At 41.1% G+C, this 20,831-nt stretch overlaps 2 protein-coding genes across 4 annotated transcripts in view; both read right to left on the reverse strand.

The window, feature by feature from the left end:
- LOC311063969 (uncharacterized protein) overlaps positions 1-1,810 on the reverse strand; it is a 31,578-nt gene extending 29,768 nt beyond the window's left edge. For both annotated transcript variants that reach the window (XM_084083622.1, XM_084083621.1), the window contains exon 1: positions 1,430-1,810. In XM_084083622.1, the coding sequence (XP_083939748.1) occupies positions 1,430-1,496 (67 nt within the window). In that variant the 5' untranslated portion in view covers positions 1,497-1,810. The remainder of the gene's footprint in view (positions 1-1,429) is intronic.
- Positions 1,811-4,615: 2,805 nt separating this feature from the next.
- On the reverse strand, positions 4,616-18,261 carry LOC311063962 (sorting nexin-4-like). 2 transcript variants are annotated; one of them, XM_084083613.1, is made up of 14 exons: positions 18,124-18,261; positions 15,582-15,706; positions 13,968-14,109; positions 13,007-13,156; positions 12,533-12,580; positions 12,117-12,172; positions 11,358-11,430; positions 10,911-10,972; positions 10,676-10,741; positions 9,234-9,323; positions 8,887-8,986; positions 8,572-8,717; positions 7,489-7,603; positions 4,616-7,070 (listed from the first exon to the last, which is right to left on the reverse strand). In XM_084083613.1, exons 1-14 carry the CDS (start codon positions 18,211-18,213, stop codon positions 7,023-7,025), a joined length of 1,311 nt encoding a protein of 436 aa, XP_083939739.1. In that variant the 5' UTR covers positions 18,214-18,261; the 3' UTR covers positions 4,616-7,022. The 2 variants fall into 2 exon arrangements, with proteins under 2 accessions (XP_083939739.1, XP_083939738.1); XM_084083612.1 differs by having other exon boundaries at positions 12,533-12,583.
- Between the last annotated feature and the right edge of the window lie 2,570 nt (positions 18,262-20,831).

The following is a 20,831-nucleotide window of genomic DNA, read 5'->3' on the forward strand; positions in this document are numbered from 1 at the left end:
ACGTCTTTTTCTTTGTCTTAAGTCTCTCTCACTTTGTCCCTGTGTCCCGCCTCTCCCCTATCGTGTCATCATTCTTTTTTTTCAATTCCGTGTCATTATTCCTTTGCGTCAACTGACTTTTTATTTTTGCCCTGATATCTCCTGCTGCATCTTGTCTTCGTCCACCCTCCGGCTTTCTGCATGAATACATGTCTCTGTCTGTTGGCTTCATCTCTTACATTCTCTCTCTCTCTCTCTCAGTCTCTCTTCTCCATCTCTCTGATTTTATTGCATAGTTCTACATTCTGGAGTCATTGCATGTGCCGCGGGGAAGGGCAGGGGCCTAGACTGTAGGCCCTCTGAACAGGAGGAACCAAGAGGGGGGAAGAATAGCACGAACCAAAGAAAGAATAGCCAAGGGAAGGAGGCAAATGCCGATTAAATAGAAAGAGAGGGAGATATATTACAGGCAGAGAGAGAGAAAGGGGAGTGTAGAGATGAGAGCAAGTGAGAGAATTACTTATGGAGGGTCAATGAGTCCACCACACCCCTGTGGGCCTAAACTCTTGTACAGTAGGGAATAATAATGCAACACACACATACGCGCACACATTTTGTGACACACCTATCCCAGAGATAATAAGATTGGTTACTGAACCATGCATGAACGATCGCGGTAAGCCTGTTCATGTCTTAAGAGTTGGCTATTTATCTGTTCAATCAAGCGGAACTGAGCACCTTAAATGTTGAATAAACAGATTATCTAAAGAGGTATATTTGACAGACAGGCATAAAGTGGCAAAGAAACAGACAAAGAGAGAGACTGCGAGGGAGAAAGCGAGGGGAGAGGAGAGGAGGGAATGAAAGAGAGAATTGCATGACATGGAGCAGTGGTTCTCAACCAGTGGTCCGGGCGACCACCAGTGGTCCTTGAGGGGGTTCCAGGTGGTCCCCAGCTAAATGATGGAGAGTTGGTAACCAAATGGACCCTTATTAGATCATTCTTGAGAGCGTAAAATGAAACCAAATGGAATTATTGTTAAACATCTGCATTCATTAATTAAATAATTGATATTTTGATCAATGTTGGCCTGTTATCTCTCCTTTGGTACCAACATCAACACAGCATGGAATTGTGGACGAAATCGTATCCAACGACAACAAAATACTCCAAGTCTTGGGCCTGAGAGTCTAAATCTCATCGGTGGTTCCGTGGCTCAAACACCGAATAAATAATGGACCTTGATATGATATGAAAAAGATTGAAAACCACTGACATAGAGGGACACAAAGAGGGAATGCAGACGGTGGGATGGAGGGGCAGACAGACAGGCAGACAGACAGGCACACACACAGACAGACAGACAGACAGACTCGGACACCCGGACAATTCCAAATTTCATGCCACAGATTGGACGAGGTTTTGAAGTGAGCTGATGAAAAAGCTTACCTTGTGCCTTGGTGGTGCTGCCAATGAGCAGGCTCCCTAATAGCAGAATCCACAGGTATGACATCATGGGAACACGGTGTTCTGGCTGCAGAATGGACTGGACAGTGAATTGGACTGTTTTGCCTCAAACACACAAAACCACTTAGGGGAAAGAAAAAAACCTTTACAGGTATTATTCGTATGCAGAGGGCGGCGTGCGTGATGTGATGTCCACGTCTGATCTGCGCGTTGGTTGGAGAGACTAGACTGGCGTTTAGTGCGCGTCGGTTATGAAAATGGTCGCGTCTCCAAAAAGGTGAGGATGATGCTCTCTGTGTGTATGCGTGTGTGTGTATGTGTGTGTGCGCGCGCCTCCGCAGATCTGGCGTCTCCGGCTCCTATTGTCTGGATTGGAAACGAAAAGTCTGGGTCTATATTAAGGGGGCGGGTCTTTTCTTTTTTTTTCTCTCACACAGACACAGACAGACAGGCTGGCCGTCCTATTAGTTAGAGTCAAATCCCTACAAGGGAAGTTTAACATATATCTTAACGTTAATCAGTGGTGTGTAAAGTAACTGAGTACATCTACTCAAGTACTGTACTTATAAGTACAATATTTCCAATTGTCAGTATGTTTTACTCCACTACATCTCAGAGGCAAATATTTCCACTACAATTATTTGAAAACTTTTGTAGTTACTTTGTATATTTTGATTATTATTATTACAAAACACACATTAACCACTTCAGCCATACATTTTGGCCTTTTGAAAATAGACGATCTACAAGCTCACAATGCTATGATGCCATTTGTGAGCTTGTAGATCTGCTATTTTCAAAATAATTTTATACATTTTAAAAACTTGTGAAATGGGGACATTCGCGCAATGAGTACTTTCTACTTGTTGTACTTTAAGTACATTTCGATGCCAATACTTTAATACTTTTACTCAAGTAAAATATCTGAGTACTTCCAGCACTGCTTGACGTTAATGATGCAAGCGAGAGGGATAGGCCGAGATTTGTATCGCCGTGGGACTGATATACAGTACTACTCCCAAACACGACATGCACATGCTTAAGCCATGTGGAGTCAATCTTCCAAATGTCCTGCACAAGTTGGAAAGGATTTCCTGACGATTCCTTTGAGAGAAGATAGCCATGATGGATCGCGTCGAGCGTCATGGCTGAACTTCAACCTGTTTCTTGCACTTACTCCATTTACAACCCATACATCTACTTAAACGTTCAGATTTTAAATATAAAGTGCTTACCTCATGGCCACCGATGTTGCAATTATGTACGGGCACTCAAAGAAGTACCCGTATAATCCGTATTGTTCAATAAAAAGCATTTTAATCTGATCGCTGGTCATTTTCTTCATATGCTTTCAACTACGCGACCCCATCGGTTGGTAGGTGTATTGCACTCTGATACATTATAACTCTGTAAGGAAATTGCCACCGATCGGATTAAAATGCTTTTTATTGAACAATACGGAAGATACGGGTACTTTTGAGGGCCCGTACATAATTGTAACATCCGTGGCCATGGGGTAAGTACTTTATATTTGAAATCTGAACGTTTATGTAGCTGTAAATGGAGAAAAAACAGTGCAAAAAAACAGGTAGAAGTTAAGTCATGATATGACAGTCATGTTTCATAATTGTAGTGGAGTAAAAGTACAATATTTGCCTCTGAGACGTAGTGGAGTTAGTAAATACTGAACATTTTAAACACTCCAGTAAAGTAAAAGATACCTCAAAATTGTACTTAAGTACAGTACTTGAGTAAATGTACTTAGTTACTTACACCACTGTAAATGGATGACATAACACAAATTAGTCATAGGAGGTAATTCGAGTTCGTATAACTTTAGAGATAATTCATTTAAAGTAGTTCGTAACGTGTGATGTGAAACCTGTAAACTGCAGGTCACCCCATCATCACTAGATCTTTATCAGTCTGTTGCGTGTCAGGCGGTTATCAAGCCCATAGAAAGGCTATCAGCAGGGGCTTACACACCTGCTATGGGTTCAGAAGGTTATCATATATTCGTATCCTTGACCATCAATCAATTCAATAAAGAAAAGCAGTGGTGGAAAGTAACTAAGTACATTTACATTTTTTTCTCAAGTACTGTACTTAAGTACAATACTTTTACTTCTACTTTATACATCTATTTGACTATGTTAATTTCAAATAAATGTATATCCTCAAAGGATTTTATACTATTTGGAAAACTTGTGAAATTCTGTATAATGAGTGCTTTCACTATTAGTACTTAAGTACATTTTGATGCCAATGTTGTACTTTTACTCAAGTGCATTTTGAATACTGGACTTTTACTTGTAACAGTGCATTTCTACATCATGGTGGTATTGATACTTTTACTCAAGTAAAAAAAATGGAACTTCTTCCACCACTGAAGAAAAGGGAATACAGACAGATGCAGTATACACAGCAGAGCTTCAGATTACCTCAGATTCTACCTTATAGTGCTGTGCATAGTGTGCAACACTGATTTTATTTTCATTAAAATTTATGAGAAACCCCTCAAGGCACAGAGCTCAGCACACACACACACCTGCCGAGGATCAGGAACGCGTGACTGTACAATATGATTTGTTTATCCTATGGTATGCCAGCAGGTGGAGCAATCATTTTATAATTACAAGCATTTATTCCAGTTCACCATTAAAAGTAGCCTATAATCACATAGGTAGATGGAAAATACTTGATCGAGATAGCCTACATTAAAACAACAGTTACACAGGTTTAAAATACTGTAAATAGATTGGATTTGGAGCCATATCTGGACAGAGCTGACTAACAGCACCTCATTAACTAGTCTCTCAATTCTACCCTTTACATATACAATTGCTTTACTTTTTAAAAGCACATGAACAATATAAGATCATTCAGCGAAACCAAGTGAGATATTGATAATAACCATTTAATAAAAATGTACAAAAGCCATTTCCTGGAGGTTTTGCAAGGTGTAATATAAATATAGGGCAGGCTATATGCTGGTGGTTTCATGGGTATCAGGTTCACAGAATCTAAGGTGTTATCCTCTATTTCTCCTCTCCTTCCACTAGATGGGTTATTCTCTACCTTTTTAATTAAATTAAAACAATTTTCTTTTCTCTCTGGGACCCTAATCCTCAGTGTTAATTTAAATGGAACTCAGTATCAATTATCTGAGTTGCAGATCCATAATGGTCCATTTTGGCTATTAAGAATCATTTAGCTGGGGGCCCCCTGGAACTCCCTCAAGGACCCCTGGGGGTCCCCAGAACCCACGCCGAGAACCAGTGCACTAGATACTATCCACCGCAAATAAAAAACAAAAATAGAAGCAGAAATTCCTTTGATGTAATGTAAAAAAAAAAGAAAATAATGTTTATTAGTGTCTTGGCACAATGATTACAGAAACATTAAAATAAAAACAAATCTTCTCAGTCATGTTCATTATATATATATAAAAAAAAGAAAAACATCTCAAAGCCCCAATCCAGGAGGAGTAAATGGATTATGAATATTTACATAAAAGGGTAGGATGTGCAGATGGGGAATAAACTCTGTATAACTTTCAAGATCCCACTACACTGTAAGTCAATCCATTCACACCAATTCCACTTATAAGCCTCTAATATTTCTGCTTGAAAGGAAGAACTATCACTAGGTCCAACATATTTGCAGTGACAATGATCAACAATGTGGTCAACTGTTTTCATTCGAAGTGGTTAAAACATGTCACTTTTGGTTACCCATGTGACATGAAAAACGTGCTCTCCTGTTTATATCCAAACAGGACCTAGGAAATGGGGCACGGCACTAAGACGGTGAACACAGAATGTCAAATGAAGATCCCGTTTAGTCTGTTTCCTCGAGCACATGACTGATACTAATTAAAAACTTAAGGCAATTGAGATTTATATTTAAGAATAGACTCAAACAATCTGTGTTCACATTCTCCCAACATGGCTCATAGCTGGAAACTCTTCAAAACCTCCCTTCATTGTGAGGTTCACATGAACCAGGTTCTACTGCATTTACAAGATGTGAGGTCAGGTCTCGAGTGACTGGGATGTGTCTCATGTAAGAGTGTGTAGGCGTTTGGTGAGAAGGAAAAAAAAAAACACTACCAACAGAGGCATAACGGCAGTGGTTCTACAACTCCCCCCCCCTCCCCTTCCCTTGTTTACCCATGGGCTGTACAAGACAAGGAGTTGCCAAACAACTTTGGCACCTGTTCTTAAACCCAATTTATACTTTAGTTGGATGCCAGTAAAATAGCAATGTACAACAACACGTACCAGCACGTGTTGTAAGCTTGTAGATCGGCTACGGTATTTTTGGTGTGCGACACCCATGCGCAACTCGGTTAACTTAATACGAGCAAAATCAACGCCTCACAACGTGGGTTTGAGGGATATTTAAATAGCAGTTAAATAAACGTCTGTGTGTGTGTGAGGGGGGGGGGGTGGAGTAAACTTTCATGAAATTGTAATTCTCATTTGAAACCTAAGCTGGAAATGTTTTAGGGGAGCCTTTGGTTTTGAGTCCTGAGAATGAATTCCAAACAGCTGGACTTCCCTGCATACTTAAAAACACACATGTCTGCTATGACTGGGAGATCTAGGAACTGTGGCACAAATCTGCAGGTCCGTGAGAACTCTCACATACTATAAGCTAGTACATAACTCTGCAGCCTGTAAGCAATAGGATGGCCCGTAATTTTAACTGAAAATGACAAGCTGTGTTTGAAATCCTTTTTCTGTTTATCTAGCAATACCAAAACATTGGAATTGCGCCAGCCCATTTCCAAGATCTGTGATTTAAAATGAGCTGTGTAGGATTTCCTCTGAATACATAGTGTTTATATGAGTAGTGATAATGACCACAGTCAATTTAACATGAATGAAAGCATGAAGCAGCTTTTTGGTCTGGTGCCTCTTTTTTTTGTCATGTGATTACAACTATTATCACAGCGAAATTAGTGTGAAACTCTATAGGCTTTTCGGGGGGGGGGGGGGGGGGGGGGAGGGGAAAAAAAGAGTTTCAGTTTTTCTGAAATAATACAATTTGAAAGAGGGGTAGAACTGACCCACTGACTTAAGTAGATCACTTCTTAATAGCTAATCTAAATGTGAAATAATAAGGACAATGGTGTACTCCATTTTCATAACACCATATGTTCAGCATATACAATCTAGGTCTCCATCAACCCTCCAAAACAACCAATCTTGGGGATGCAGCAACCACAGTGAAAAAATATGTAAACAGAAGAACTTTTACAACAGGTACCCTTACTGCAGGCAGCCGTGTGCATGGTGAGTGGCATTGAAAAACAAAACGTGAATTAAAGAGGCAGGGATCAGCTCCACATTAAAAAAAATGGATTTGACCTGGAATCATTGTCTTAATAGATGTGTGCGTCTCACTCTCAGTAACTTTCAATCAGCGAAGCTTACAAAATGAAGACAAGATCTGGGCCCCAATGATGCACCTCTACAGGACCGTGGCTGGAAGATTGGCTGACAGAGGGTCCCAGTCTAGTCATAAAAAAGCTGATTGGTTTTGACAGCATGTCGAGCATCGGAAAGACTCACATCTTGTTAAAACACTCCTTGGCATTGGACCACACCTGGATTCCCTGTGAGAGTAAAGAGAGTGTGGAATAAAATGTGAGTGAGAGAGAGATAAACTAATAAAAAACAAACCCAAGGCTGCAACAATTCCTTAGGCGTGAGATTTTCATTCATGTAAAATGTGCTGAAAACCAAACAGAGATAAAGCCGCAAACATAAACAGTAACTAATACATAGTGGCTAATGAGATCTACATAGATTTACTGAAACTATGTAGATCTAGAAGTTTTATTCACAATTTAGAGTTCCATTGAAATCCTTTATTAAGGGACAAATGAGCATATTCACACAGCGGCCATTTTGCCCTCACATCATACTCAACTGGGGGTGGGAAAGAAATGACATATGAGCAAAAGGCCACTGTGTGAATAATGGTCAATTACACAGACAGCCAGAACACACAGATACACGCACATGCTTTACCTTCTTACACATGCTGATCTGCATAATGGCATAGCTGATTAGTGCCTCTCTCAAATCACCGTCCTTCTGTTCTTTGAAGCGTTCTATGTCCTCCCAGGCTGTTCGCACAAACTCCCTGAAGAAACAAAAAACACACAAACGCATGGTAGTCCATTGTCAGTGTCACCGTTTGCTTATTTCAGTTAAATATGAATAGAAGCATGTAACCTACATTATCTGGCCTAAATTGAAATTAATTTACCATAAAAACAATAATAATCCTAATTTAGTCATAGGCTTGTGCTATTTTTTCTATTTTCATATTATGAGTCGCAGCCTTTAAACATTATGCTGATATATGATCTGATCACAGGGGCGGCGGGAGTAGGAGAAATGGGGGTGTCATATATGGTCATGTTTTAACATGCACTCCCCATTACATTACAGTAATGGGGAGTGCAATACGGGATTGCATTGTGTTTTGAGCCGGTGTTGGACATGAGAGTAAATAAGCCTCTGTAGTCTTTTTTAGGAGGCGTTACGTCACAAAATGGAGCTCCGTCAAATCAATGCGAGCATGGACGACTTGGGCCATATGTACACCAAAGCGTTTTTGTTTCCAGCTGAAAATGCAAGGTGTTCTTGTCTCAAAATATTCAACGACTAGATAACAAGGCCAGACGAGAACGCGCAGCTCAGAATAGACACTCAGCACCTCGTCACACTGTTGATGTTTCCTGCATAGTGTAAATACAGGGTGCTGCGATTGAAAACAATGTAGGCTGTATATTTCTGTAGCCTACATGCAAGGCAAGAGGGGGGAACTGATATCGTCCATATTGTTGACTTTTGCAATATTAATATCCCACATCTATATAACGATGACGATATATCGTTCAGCCCTACTTGATGTACAATTACACTCCCCTGGACATGACGCTAGCATGTGGCAGGGACAATCCAACCCTTGATTCTGAGTGACAAGCACGAGGGCATTGGGTACTACTTGTATAGTCTCTGATATGAACCCGACCTCCCAATCGCAGGGCAGACATTGTAACCACAAGGCCACTGAGCTGGCTAGGTCTACGGTGTGTGTCTTACTGGGACTCCATGTTCTTCTCTTTGAGGGCCTCCTCTCCCTCCTGGATGCCTTGTTCCAGGGCTGCAACCCTGATCTCCCTCTGCTCTTGGCTCTCCTGGCCAAAGATCTTACTGGTCATCCCCTTTAGAGAGAACACACGCACCGTCTACACACAAAAGTGTGCACACACAAACACAAGTGCGTTAAGATCCTGAACACTATCAATATCTTAACCACTGTGGACATTATCTCTGCATACTTGTGTTAAGCCATATTTTCTAAATGTGTGTGTATATGAGTGTGTGCGTAAAGGAGAGTGTCTCCCTGTGTCTCACCCCGGTCACCAGTTCCTCTTTCTGTTGTTTCTTGCTAGCCAGGTCCTGAGCTGCCGTTTCCAGCTCATACTGGATCAACTCATGCTTCTTACAAACTGACCTACACACACACACAAACACACAACACACACACACACACACACACACACACACACACACACACACACACACACACACACACACACACACACCTTGCCTAAGTGTTTTGGTTATGTGTGAATTAATCTACCCATCTATAGCACATAACACTCATTCATGCATATGAGCATGTAATCGTTTTTGGCTTGGTTTCATAATGATATGTTCACCTCACACACACACACACACACACACACACACACCCATACCTGAGTGAGTCGGTGTAGAAGAGATATTCTTTCAGTTGGTCAGCATAGTGTTCCTCTTCCTCCAGGATGTCATCTACTGATGCAGCATATCTGAACACACACAGACACAACACATAAAGCAGTGCGTGCAGTGCACACACTGAAAAATGCATCTGTACCAGATAGGGATGTCAAAAACTGATAGTTTTGGAACCATCATTAATCGGTTATCATTATCATGACATCATTAATCGGTTAATTAACAGTTATATTAAAAAAGTGTATTTTTTATCCCATTTTTTTCTCCACAATTTAGTTGTTTTGCCAATTAATTCCTCCCCACACACATTTCAGTGTTGTCACTGTTGTTGTATCCCGCTGACACACCTGCCAGTGAGGAGCCCCCAACGGGAGGACGCAGGGCCTTCGTCCCACTCCTCCCGCCCAACACTCCCTACTGACAGGTTCGCATATAGATGCCCGACAAAGCCGGATGCACCATGGTGGATTCGAATCCACAACCTCCGTGGTGGTGGCCAGGGACTTTACCACTGTGCCACCTGAGCACACAAGTGTATTTTTAAATTTGATTTGATCCCCACCAGGCCGGAACGGCCGAAGGCAAGGGATTGCAGCATTTCCCCTATAGAATGAAGTTGTAGCAACGATTTGCTTCTAAAGTTTGTGGGAGTGGCCCTTTTTACACAAACTTCCACAAATTATGAACGTAGTGTGAAACTTCCAAACACACATTCGCACTAGGCCAAGGAAGAACTGCCACCCAAAACTTTTCGAAATCTCCTTTAATAACAATAATTGCATCATAATCTGCGCAGCTCAACCACGGTAGGCGGGCTACACAGCTTGATGCGACGCAGGCTACACAGCTTGAAGCGACCCAGGCTACTGGCTGGCCATAGGTTAGTCCACATATTTTTATTATGGAAGATTAACATGTCAATGTGTTCTGGTGTCAATCAAGTGCGCAGGCTGCGTAAGGTTCGCTGCCGAGAACAGCACGGACATCGCCGGTACACACAGATAGTGTCTGGTAGGTTTAGTTACAGGTAGCCAGCCTGGAGAAAAGGAGGCTGTTAACCTTCTACTATTCTAATGGATTAATTTAGAGGAGTGGGGAAACATCTCTGAGGTAGCTCTTACTTGCCCATTTTCCTCTGAAGTTGTGTAGTTATAGTATGTCACATATCACGTTCTTCTTTGTGTCCCCATCTGTGCGTAATGGATTGCTTGGATGCACAGGTGCTTGCGTTTTGAATGATTTAGCATGCTGTTCATGCTGCCGAAGTTTACATGCAATTTTGTCATCGTAATTATTTGTAAAATGGTCGCGAAGTAAGCTATGCTTTGTGTGTTTAACTTTCACTCACTCTCCAGCTCACCGTCTCTCTGAGTGTGCGTGTGTGTGTGTGTGTGTGTGTGTGTGTGCGTGCGTGCGTGCTTACGTGTCCATATGGTGGCCTGCACTCTGCAGTCCATCTCCCATCTCCTTCTCTATAGCGCTCCACTCACTGGTTAACAAAAAAGAAGAAAGTACAGAACACAGCTAACTGGTCAGGCAATGTCACAAATGAACATTACTCTTCTTTATTGCCTACAGTAAGAAACCACAGTTTCTGACAAATTCAGAATTTTGGCCATAACTTCAAATGACTTGACTAATTGTGGTACGTTTCCTACCTGAAGACACGGCCGTAGTTTCCATGGACCTTGTAGACTCCATACAGCCTGTCTGCTACTTTCTGGGACACAGACAGACAGAAACCAGTTAAGCATAGGGACCACGTGATCCAACATTGCCTTTGTTGCTCTCATAGAGACATTACAAAAAGCTATTCTAAACACACATCTCTGTGGTCTATTTCTACAATGTGCTATTCTTCAGTACTGTATGTTTGCATGATCCACATTTGTGTAGGACAAACAACCAAGACAAGATGCAAATGTACTAAACAGCTGACATCAAGGCAGTAAGCAGTACAGTAGGTAAGTGTATGTGTGTGTGTGTGTGTGTGTGTGTGTGTGTGTGTGTGTGTGTGTGTGTGTGTGTGTGTGTGTGTGTGTGTGTGTGTGTGTGTGTGTGTGTGTGTGTGTGTGTGTGTGTGTGTGTGTGTCCTTAGTACTCACCGCTCGCACCCTGAGTAGCTGAGCAATGACAGTGTTCATTTCATCACTATATTGTTTCAGGTCTGTGAATCGCCTGAAGAGAAACACACAAACACACAAAGGTAAAATAAAATATACACATGCACACACACGAGTGTGTGTATATGTGTATTGGGAATCTATTGACACTAAACCATCTTGTCAATGTTTTTGGTTCTCCTGTTGCTTGAGGCACCTTTGCAATGAATGGAACCATTTAGAAGGCATTGAAAGATTAAGATTTAAATAGTTTCACCTTTAAATCATAACCTTTAATCAGAAAACTGCATCAGGAAAACTGTCTTATTTTCATAAATAGTATGTTGCACATTTCATCATCATTGCTTGCAGCAGTTCTTATGACAAATATTTGCATGAAATTAAGAATTTGTGAACTGTACTAAAACTGTAATAACTTTAAAATGGGACTTCATACTGTAGCAGGCCTGGTTCCCGGTTATTATCAAATAAATTACACACAATTCTTAATGATTTCAAGAATTGTTCCAAATTTAATTTATTAAATTAATTTCATAACTACTCTCTTACGATAATGCTAAACTCTCTGGCTAATCTCCATCCTGTGTGTAATGTGCATTAAATCAACACTTAATTTAAGCTACAATCTAATAACACAAATTAGATGATAATTAATGAAGTCAATCTGATGTTTGAAGGGAGGAAATTAAATCATCCTGTTAATGGCATCTGAGTGTACAGTAGTGTATGCCGTTCACATACTTGTCCGGGTTCTTGACTCTGAACATGGCATTTAGAGACTTTAGCCTGGAGTCAACCTGTTAGAGGAAACATGAGTGTACACACACCCATGCACGCACACACACACAAAACAAGGAAACATTGTGTTGGTTTCATTATGCAAACAGCCTACAGTTGAACTGCATCTCTAAACACAAATATGGTCCAAAGACCAGATTCACACTCCTTGGTTTAGTTAAAACCTAACTACGGAACTGTTTTGAGTTAACTCTTAAGGTTAACCGCACTACTGAAAACAAATAGAGAGACACTAAAGCACTGATGACGTATATAGGGCAAAATCTAGATAAGAAAGATAATCCATGCCTGTGAAACTGGCAGGTTTATATAAATGTGAAAACGTGTATGTGAAAGGTACAGTACAACAGATCAAATACCTTGTCTTGAAAGCCTGTCTCCAGCACCTCATCTCTCCATTCCTTTTCCTGCTTGGAGATGAGAAAGGATGACAAATTGTGTTTGGCATATGGTTTGTGCTTTTGTTGCTAATGTGGTTTACAGCACTGATTTATTTTATTTCAAGGACCAACCAGTTTGATATGCAGTAGGCCATGCAAACTCCATTTGATAAAAAAAATAATTCTGGGACTTTTACAAAATCCTCTTATGTTAATGTGGGGTATATAAATGGAACCAAATGGACCTGTAAGGGTCCAGACCCAGAAGGGTGCATTTAGTTCCTAACTATCAGTCATTTAGTGAGTGTGTGTGTGTGTGTGTGTGTGTGTGTGTGTGTGTGTGTGTGTGTGTGTGTGTGTGTGTGTGTGTGTGTGTGTGTGTGTGTGTGTGTGTGTGTGTGTGTGTGTGTGTGTGTGTGTGTGTGTGTGTGTGTGTGGGGGCCAAATACTAACCTCTGTGAGAAAGAGGAAGAATATCTTGTCATTGGAGAGAACAGGATGTGATGCGACGCGTAGCAGGAAATTCTCCAGGCCGACTCTGCGTCGCTCCACAAAGTCAGGGTCCAGGTTGTCAGCTGCCAGCTTGTGCCACACAAACTCCGCCTACAGAAAATATGAACCAGGAAGTTAACAAAAAAGGATACAAGTCTTTATTGATTTATTGAAACCAACATGATAGAAGACAGCTGGGAAAAGAGGAGTAGTAAAATGCCACTGTATTTTATGCAAATATACTGTTAATAAACAGCAGGGTTTCAGAGCAAATGCCAAACAGCAAGCAGCATTCGAGTGACATAAGCCTGACTGCTAAAACGACATGCCCAATCAAGGCCAGTTGTGTTCCCATTGAAACTACAATCTTACTTTAGAGGTCGTTTCGCATGCAAAATCTAATCTTTGATGGGAAAGGAAAAGGATACCATGAGAGTCATCATGAACATGCATCTGGTCATGACGCTTGTAACATGCAGTTACAAGCCTTTCCTTGTACAAACCAATATTTTGAAGCACAATGAAACAAGTCCAAAGATGTTAAAAAGCTCATTTAAAAACGTTTTCTTTATCATTCATCCATCTATTCATCAAACCGTTCCTCCATTCCACCAGCCTTCTCTCTTTTATCTGATATGACCTTCCCTTGTGTGGGCCTAACAACCGAGACATCGTTGCCATATCATCAACATCCCATCTCATCTCTTCCTACACTGGAAAGCAGGTGGGAGGAAGGTACAACCCCAGCATCTCTATTCCGGGGGGAACATTCAGCGAATCTACAAGCTTGTCTCAACGCGTTACATTTAGTGTAGCCCATGGGAATACGGTCAACTGAGTATAGGGCCCATGGGAATTTCGACCATTTCTGTAATTTGCACTTTATGCATCTTATACCTGAGTAAAAATGGAGAAATCTCACCCTTTTCTCTGGCAGTGGTGGGACCACGATGTAGGGATATGTGACTAGCAGGTAAGTTCTGAGCAGCTCAAACTCGCTGTAGCGTCTCCACAGTGAGTCCGGGGCAGCAGGGGTCCCCCCCTCTGGGACAGCCTCAGCTGGCCTGCAGACGAGGACAAAAAGGGACAAAACTATTTTTGTTACTTTTAGTTTCAGTTAGAATAGCTGTTGTCAGCTCTTATTGATGTCGATATTCTTATCCAGAGCTACTTCAAATAAGGGGAACAGCACAAAAGGTGGGGCTTTCTGAATTCCACGGCAAAACCTGTTACATGACAACAAAATCAATCTATGCTTTGTTTACAGAGCTGCCATCTATGCTTAGCTTGATTGTGAAGTACACTATCAAAATATAATGTAATTCCACTCAAAATGATGCAAAATCAAGTGCACAGCACCGTAAAGTAGGTGCACATAGAATGTGTTTGGGAATAAATTGTGTAATAAATTGGTGAGGGGAACAATAAAATAGAAACACTAAAATACAAGACCAGTTGAGTTTGATCTGGCACCGTTTCAAATTGCCACAATCTCAGAGTATTAAGATAGGCTTATATAAACAACACTGTTTATATTAGCTTATCTATCTTAATATCCATCTTAATACTAAAATAACACTTATTGTTTAAATAGTAAATATACACCCACAGCAACATTAACCTCACCCGGAAACTGTCCCCCGCAATAGTGTTGCAGTATTTTCTTAATAGTCTCTCTGTGGTGGAACAACAGCCCAACATGTACGCAGTCATTGTAGCACGTTCATAGTGTACAGTCTGGTTACAGCACTTTTGCTTTCTCCCCAAATAAATGGTTTGGAATATTATGCACAGATCGTGTGAGACACACACACACACACACACACACACACACACACACACACACACACACACACACACACACACACACACACACACACACACACACACACACACACACACACACACACACACACACACACACACACACACACACACACACACACACACACACACACACAATAATGTTTCATTAACTTAAAAAAGAACAATAAGAATGAATTTAAGATCCTTGTCAAGTATAACATCTAACCCTATAAAGCATAGATATTCAACTGGCGGCCCGCGGGCCACGTGCGGCCCGCGAGGAGCTTCCTTGTGGCCCCTGGCCATATTCCATATTTTTTAATTTTCATAATTATTATTTATTTTAACTTTGATTTATGTTATCAAAGTTAAAACAGTACAAATTATTTATCCTTCATTAGTTCTTGAAAGGCCATCTTTCATTGGAACTTAACTTAGAACCTTAAATAGAACCGAATTAGACCGAATTAGACCCGAAAAAAGGTTGATTTATATTGGTCAAATAGAACCGAATTAGACCCGAATTAGACCCGAAAAATTTTGCGCGCGCATTTGCGCTGTGTGGCCCCCGACTCCAAATTATTTTACAGTTGTGGCCCCCTGCCTAATCTAGTTGAATACCCCTGCTATAAAGGATACAACAAGAACCCCAGTGTCTGGGATGTAGGTACAGTATGGATGTAGGTATGTATGGACACTTGACAGTTGCTGTAGGACCTCCCGGACCCACCGTGTTTCTATTAGGTAGACTGTGTAGGTTTCCTGCATGTTAACGGTGTTCTTCCCAGTTCTCTTCTCTGCCTCTGCCACGTTTATCTCCATCTTTCTCAGCAGGGCTGTCCCACGCTCCACCATCTATGCAGGTCAAAGAACAAACAAGCGGTGAGGGCCGGTGGGACAGTCAGACAAGACAGACTGTAAGGAATGCAACACAGAGAGTCAACCAGAAGGAGAGAGACATGGATATCAGCAGGCAGGCATATAGAATCGGGTGGTCAGTAAGACAAAAAAAAGTTAAAGAACAAAGTACAAGAATATAATACAGAGTCGAGTCAACCATGCCTAATAAATGAACACAGACAGTGACACTTTATTTATTCATTTTTATAAATGAGTAATAATTATATTATTGTACTCAGTAGTAGGCTAGTAGGGCTGGTAAATTAATATTCGATATTCAAATATTCCTCGAAGATGGGGAAAAAATGTATATTGGAATTTTTTCATGTTTATTTGACAGGGACAATACAAAAAACAATGTATCAATTTATAAAAACAAACAAAATATGTTTTATTGGATCCGAGCACTCCAAGCATACATTGTTTTTTGTATTGCCCCTGTCAAATAAACAAACATAAACATAAATAAACATTATTAAATAATAATAATGTTTGAATATAAGCCAATTTTAAAGACCAATATTCAAATAACTTTTTTTTATATATATTTTTTGCCTTTATTGATAGGAAAGTAGGCTGACAGCGAGATGGGGGGTGACACACAGCAAAGGTCGTCGGGATCGGGAATCGAACCCGCGACACGCTGTCAAGCTGGATTACCAGCATATGTAGCATGCACCTGGACCGCTTGGCCAGTGGGCGCCCCTCGAATTTCATTTCTGAGGAATGTCAACAGCCCTATAGGCTAGTATTTATATTATTGTATTCAGTAGTAGGCTAGTATTTACCCGTCATGATAACTCGAGTTCATGCTTACTCTGCTTACTTTGAGCGTCTGCTAAATGACTAGATTGTAAATGGATTGTGTATCCATAATATTGAGAGTATATGGCATGTGCAGGTCACAAGACATCTATGCCACCATATCAGCAGGTCAGCAAACAGCCAGGAGGAACTGCACTGTTCTGTCCAAGTTGAAGACGGCCTGCAGACTCAGCAGCAATCTACTATGTCAGTGGTTTTCAACCCTTTTCATATCAAGGTCCATTACTTATTCGGCATTTGAGCCACAGACCACCATTTGATGAGATTTAGCCTCTCAGACCCAAAACGTATTATTATAAGTATATTTTGTTATCGTTGGTTACAATTCCATGCTGTATTGATGTGGTACCATAGGAGAGACAACAAGCAAACGTTGATCAAAATAGCAATTCTTTAATAAAGTAATGCAGCTGTTTAACAATAATTTAACTCTTGAGAGTGTAAAATGAAACCAAATGGACCCGTAAGGGTTACATTAGGGTCCATTTGGTTACCAACACTCCATCATTTAGCATGGGGACCACCTGAAACCCCTCAAGGACCACTGGTGGTCCGGGACCACCCATTTGGGGGAAATGGGTAATGTATGTTTTGTATTAATAATCCAAACCTACATAGTAACTCAAGTTTTCAAATATATGTAGTGGAGTAAAAGTACGATATTTGGATCCGAGATGTACAGTGAAGAGAAGTTACAGTGGAATTACTCAGGTAAAGTACAACTACCTCTAAATTGTACTTAAGTACAGCACTTGAGTAAATGTACTTAGTTACTTTCCACCACTGACAAATATCACTGTCGATAACTTTGTAAGTTTGATCGTGTGTAGGGATTAAAGTTGTTTCAATCAGCGTTTGGAGTCTGACTGACTGACTGTAACGTTAGCGTTACTTTTAGCCAGCTAGCTGTGGGCCATGGCTGCTTGGGGAAGTTTAGCCCTGAAACATGACTGTCATATCATGACAGTCATGACGAGACTTCAACCTGGTGTTTGCACTTTCTCCATTTACAGCCGTACATCTACATTAACATTCGGATTTCAAATATAAAGTGCTTACCCCATGGCCACGGATGTTACAATTCACTTCGGGTGGGTCTATGTGCCCTTATCTTCCGTATTGTTCAATAAAAAGCATTTTAATCCGATCGGCGGCCATTTCCTAATAGAATTATACTGTATCAGAGTGCAATACATATCCCAATCGATAGGGTAGCGTAGTTGAAAGCATAGGAGAAAATGCGGAGAGAATGGCCACCGATCGGATTAAAATGCTTTTTATTGAACAACACGGAATATACAGGTACTTCTGAGGGGCCATACATAATTGCAACATCCGTGGCCATGAGGTAAGCACTTTATATTTGAAATATGAACATTTATGTAGATGTGCGGGTTGTAATGGAGAAAGTGCGAAAACCAGGTTGAAGTTCAGCCATGACGCTCGTGACGGACGAGCGTCGTGTGATCCATGGCTACTCTATGAAAGCTGGTTCAAAACATCCGTCCTCAACGTTTACAGACGAAAGATAACAACAAAAGCGCTACCGTGTTTCTGATGTTGTTCTCTGATTCCGTCGGGGTAATGTCGGTGTTGCCGATCACGGCCACTTCTTCACTTCTCCCAGAGTCCGTCATCACCTTTTTATTTCCACTTCTGTGTTGTTGTCAGCTGGCGCTGTGCTGACCAGTGTTGCCAGATTTTGTGAGAGAAATAACTAAGCAACTATGAAAACAATCCGAAAAGAAGCGACTCATTATAGGCCACTGTCCACATTAGCAATTTAAATCTATATTCATCAGCTATTTGAAAATAACCGATCTACAAGCTCACAATGCGACGCATTGTGAGCTTGTAGATCTGCTATTTTCCATAAAAATATTGGGGGAAAAGTTTTTTTTTTAATTAATATATATTTAAAAAAACAAACGTTTTAACACAAATCTGGTATGGGGGTCCCTGGCACAAAACATTTTTCAGATGGGGGTTCGTGGACAAATACATATTAATTTGACATGAAAATGTTGGAGAACGAGAACCACTGGTTTAAACAACATTAGGAAACGAGCTCAAATAAGCAACTACACTTCAGAAACAACAAGCCCAAAAAACTGCAATCCGCAACTACAAATTATTTACTAGCAACTTTACAGAAAAAGAAGCCCAAAGTCGCTTATAATAAGCGGACATGGCAACACCGCTGCTGACTGCACGTCTACGCAAGCGCAGTGCGCACTTCTCAAACTATACTCTGTGATACGACGGTGTCGCTCAACCACTCTCAACCTGGCCTCGTTCCCAGCCTTCACTAATCATCTGCGAAGAGAAAACCTCTCAACCTGCTCTCAACATGGGGGCGCCGGGGCGGGCATCCCTATTTTGGACAATGTCGTTGTAGTGTATAGGCGAACATTTCAAAAAAGAAAAACGAAACTAAAACATCTTCTTCGTGTTAAGGTAAAAAATGAAAATCGTGACCCCCCAAATAATCATATTTGAACTGCCCCCCCCCCCCCACCACCCTGACAAGCACTTGGAATTGTAGGAGTGGGTGAGGCATTACATTTAGTTTGACTCGATCGGTTCCACAGATACAAACAATTGGAAAATAGCAGATCTACATGCCTCGCAAGGAGAGGCATTGTGAGCTTGGCAGATTGGCTATTTTCAAAATGTTTGCCTCTTTCTTATATTATTTGACAAATTGGCCAATATTTGACCAGTATTTAGTTTGTTGATTACTTTTGATGCAGTAATGGTCTTTTTTTTTTAAAGGTCTTAAAAAGTCCCTAAATTGTCACTTTACTGTCATCTGGGGACCTCCAAAAAATCATGTGAGGACCGAACCACAGGTTGCGAACAGGTTGAGCTGACTGAGTGAAGTTTTAAACATGTGAGCTTCCATTGTAGGTTGCTTGACTGAGGATATTGCTGAAAAAAACTCAGGTGTTGTAGTGCTACAGTACTGTCTGCTAGTGACCATTTATAAGGTAGAACTAGAAGTTAGAACTTTTAGTTGAAAGTTGGTAAGTGGGAGCTGCAGTGGCTCTACCTGAAATCAAGTCTATATACTGTTGTGTAGAATAGATACATCCTTGATTGTGACGAAAAAAACTTCAGTGGGTTGACTCTATACGAACTGACGTTGAACATCCCCATCTAGTGTTTAAAACGAAACTTGCAGCTTCTGTTTGGGATAAGGACCAATTCATAAAAGTCCTTATGGAATCAGAAGGGGGGGGGGGGGAGCCGCAGCCTCCAAAATGCCCTAAGCCAAATCATCATGAAAACATTCAAATCAAGGATCTCTATTCTCAGATTGAGGGCAAATGGAAGGACAGAAAGACAGAGAAAAATAGGATTCAGACCAGACAACATGTTCTCCTCTGTTGCGCAGAAAACTGGAGATGCAGGTGGTGAAGATGGATGGAGGCAGTTCCAGCATAAAATAAATTGAACCCTCTTCTCCAAGAGTTCTCCAAGCAGAAAGCAGAAAGAAGATACTTGTATTCAACAGGTAAAACGATTTACAAAGCACAGGTAACTTACTGTATAAAGACGGCTGCCATTGTAAATATATTGACAATTATGCTGCCTCAATTAACATATTTGACAATGAATCACCTCAGCAAAACAGACCAATCGATGATGAATTTGCTCTGCAGTGTGATGACATCATGGTCCAGTCCTTCTCTTATTGGTTTTGGATGGTTGCGGGTCTACTTCTGAATGAGAGGGATGCGGTGTGCCTCAGGCCAGTAAACAGCACAGAAACACGGCCTTTTAGTTCCTGTGGTCGCATCGCTGCACAGCGTTTAATGTTTAAAGAGAAGGGTGGAGCCGCGTTTTTAGTAAGGAAGCATTTTATATAGATGCCACTGGGCATGGAGTGATGGTGTTAAAATGAGAGACAGAATGACAGAGAATGGGCAGGAGAGAGAGAGAGAGAGAGAGAGAGATGGAACAAGCGATGCTTGAGAGAACACTAAGGCCCGAGAAGTATAAGGTGGAAAGATTATAATGGATGGGTGGAAGGATGGGGTGATGGAGACGAATAGAGGGATGGACGCGTAAATACATATGCAGATGAACGCATGGATGGATGGATAGATGTAGGGATGAATGAATGGATAAATGGATGGACAGAGGGATGCGGTTGCGGGTCGCGGTATGCCGGGAAACCCGAGACCTGCGTTGTGACCAACTGTAGTCACGGCAACAGCATAGTTACCATTCCTTCCTGCCACTGACCTCA

The sequence above is a fragment of the Gymnoscopelus microlampas genome, assembly GCF_963454915.1.
Source record: "Gymnoscopelus microlampas genome assembly, chromosome: 17".
In the NCBI taxonomy this organism is placed as follows: domain Eukaryota; kingdom Metazoa; phylum Chordata; class Actinopteri; order Myctophiformes; family Myctophidae; genus Gymnoscopelus; species Gymnoscopelus microlampas.

Coding starts and splice junctions, on each gene's coding strand:
- LOC311063962 (XM_084083612.1), bottom strand. CDS start 18,213: ATGACGGACTCTGGGAGAAGTGAAGAAGTGGCCGTGATCGGCAACACC. Junction 11,431..12,116: donor AGAGTCAAGAACCCGGACAA/GTATGTGAACGG, acceptor GTTTCTCTTCAG/GCGATTCACAGACCTGAAAC. Junction 7,071..7,488: donor AGATCAGCATGTGTAAGAAG/GTAAAGCATGTG, acceptor TTACTCTCACAG/GGAATCCAGGTGTGGTCCAA.